This window comes from Nestor notabilis, unplaced genomic scaffold (genome assembly GCF_000696875.1).
Source record: "Nestor notabilis isolate BGI_N333 unplaced genomic scaffold, ASM69687v1 scaffold23045, whole genome shotgun sequence".
Lineage (NCBI taxonomy): Eukaryota > Metazoa > Chordata > Aves > Psittaciformes > Psittacidae > Nestor > Nestor notabilis.
This window is the reverse complement of record NW_009928225.1, coordinates 801-3,468: the sequence shown is the minus strand read 5'-3', so window position 1 is coordinate 3,468 and position 2,668 is coordinate 801. Positions and strand designations below refer to the sequence as shown.

Here is a 2,668-nt window from a genome sequence, read left to right as displayed (position 1 = left end):
CCCATGGCCTTGGCTATCCAACAGCTCATCCGCCAGCATGGTCTGGCCCTGGCATCCTGGCACCACCCCACTTCCAGCCCAGAGCCCTGCCTGGCACATATCCCACCTACTTCACTGCCAGGTCAGTGTGAAAATATGTGACTCCAGAGGCTGTATGTTCCCCATGTGCCCTAGCTTTCTGCCCCTCAACTGAATGCACCTGCCTGTGTTGGGGGGAACCCACACTTGCAAAGCAGCTTCTTAAATGAGCCTGGGTCAGTGTGTCCCTTGGAGCCCCAGCTTTGTCCCCCACTGGTACCCACAGCTGGCATGTGCCCAGGGTGTTCTGTCCTTACCAAACCCCCAGGGAGGCCACCCTGACCCACTGCAAGGTCCAAGGGCACACTCAAAATGAACCATTAGATGTGATGGCCTAGAATACCGGGGCTTACTCCAGCATCTTCGTCTCTCCCAGCGCAGGGACCAACAAGGGAACAGGGGCAGGACTCAACTCACCACCTGCTAAGTGACCCTACCAACCGAAGGTGCTTCAAGTTCACCCCCCACTTCCCTATCCACCTGCCAGCCTCTGTTCCTGGGGATCCTGGCAGTGCTTTTCCATCTCTTAAAAACTCATGGGTACCCCTTTGCTCAGCTTCTGTTTGGCCTTGTTGCAGCTGCACTGGCCTTGGACCACTGTATCCACCTGGCTGGGTCCTGCCCATCCCTCCCTGCCACCCTATCCCTCTGGGTGACACCAGGATGCCCACCTAGGGACACAGGGACAGGGGACAAGCACACCTCTCCTCTGCACGCTGCCAGGCCAGGAGGAGGGATGTGCAGGGCACCCATGGGGTGAGGAGCAGCTCCCCACTGCTGAGCACTGCCTCCCACCCGGGCCCCTTCCCCCAGCACACCCCGGGGTCCCCAGGGTAGTAGTAAATCACTGCCAGACGAGGTTGCATTCTTGGGCTTTGTGAAGCCCCGTACTGTCTGGGAGCATCGGTAATTGCTTCATTACAACACAGGGAGACATGTCCCAGCAGTAAAACCTCAGCGTGACTACACCAGGGAGCACTGAGCAACCCCCTGTACACACACACACACAGAGCACACACACTCACAGGTCTGCATGCCCAGACTCCTCTCCAGCAGTCCCAGGGAGGCACGCGACCCGGCGGCTGGAGGCTTTTTAGGAGATGGGAGGCAGAGGAAGCGCTGGCCTTACCCTGCTGCAGGATCTTGCCGAAGTACTTGCTGTGGCTGGTGCAGTTCCAGCGGCGGAAGCGGAATTGGTACTGGCACTCCCGGACGCCCAGCTTGGTGCCCTTGGCCACCTCCTGCACTATCTCTGGCTCCAGCTGGCACAGCTCCGCCTGCTTCCCTGCCAGCCGCTTCGTCTTGCGGCAGATGCTGTTGGGGTCCATGACCAGGGGACTCCCCACTGCCCTGCAGGAGGGGACAGCGAGCAGAGCAAAACCAGCACCCGAGCCTGGAGAGACCAGGGTGGGGACAGGACATAGTCAGACCTGATCCCAGGGGATGGAGCAGGGCCACGGGGCAGTGCTGGCTCAGTGCTGAGCCTGGGTGACAACGTGACAGGGAGAGGTATGCAGGGAGGGCAAGACAAAAGGTATGGGTGGCACCAGTGTGCCAGCACCCAGGGGACTTCTTGCCCTGCCCAGTCAGTCAGGGAATGGGTGAGATCCCCAGCTGTGGGGCTGGCTGGACGAGGATGCTGCACATGCCACTCCACACCCCAAAGCCCTTGGGGACATCCCTGGAAGTGATGTGGTAGTGTCCACAATGGGAGGTGGCAGACATGCTATGCTGCTCAGCACCCGCTCTTTGGGTCTAGCTCTGGCATGGCACAGCCCTAGCATTGCGGTGTGACCTATGCCCGATGCAGCTGCAGCTCTTGATGTGCCTCCCCCTCTCTGGGGGGGTGCTCACTGCTTTACCCTCTAGGAGACGAGCCAAATGACCTTGCTTGGTTATAAAGCCCCTTGGCCTCTGGCCAGGCTCCCATGCTCCTGCTACCCAGGCACTGGCTCCAGGGGAACGGATCCACAGGCAGGCATGTGAGGGAGGGAAGCAGGTGGCATCGCCAGCCCTGCCAATGCCAGCTCGGGAGGGCAAGTCCCAGGTGGGCCTGTGTCAGAGGTAGCTTTTCCTCCCCAGCACAGCTGGAGCAAGGTGCCTGGTTCTTGGGGCTGGGAGGCAAAGCCTGAGCACGACGCCATGCTGCCCAGCACACCACTGGCTATAGAAATTCCTGTTCTTTCCCCACACATTTTGCCTGGAGTGCCCTCCATGGCACAGCTCGTGCAGCTGCACATCCCGCCAGCCCCGTGCCTCCTGCCGCAGCAGGCAAATGCTCCAGCTCCACCACTGGCAGTGCTGGAGCCACAGTGGGCAGAGGGCAGGCACGCCGTGCTGACAGCCTCCTGCCCATGCCACCCGTCCTGTGGCATGGAGATTGCGTGGTCATGGGTTGCCCGAATTTCACGCACCCCAAAGAATGCCCCACTCAGCCCCCACTTGCCTCCAGCACTGCTCTTGCGGGCTCAGAGCTTGTCCTGCTTGAAAACATGATTTTCCTGGCTGTGGATGCCCACAGTATCCACTTAGCAACCCCCGGTGCTTTGGGATGCCCGAAGACTACAAGGCCACATCCCCTAGGATCCCC

General features: G+C 60.4%; 1 protein-coding gene across 1 annotated transcript in view; it reads right to left on the bottom strand.

Moving 5' to 3' along the window:
• Window positions 1-1,421, bottom strand: part of WNT6 (wingless-type MMTV integration site family, member 6) — a 4,029-nt gene extending 2,608 nt beyond the window's left edge. Inside the window, exon 1 of the mRNA XM_010014423.1 lies at window positions 1,208-1,421. Coding sequence (XP_010012725.1) covers window positions 1,208-1,406 — 199 coding nt within the window. The 5' untranslated portion in view covers window positions 1,407-1,421. The remainder of the gene's footprint in view (window positions 1-1,207) is intronic.
• Window positions 1,422-2,668: the final 1,247 nt, after the last annotated feature.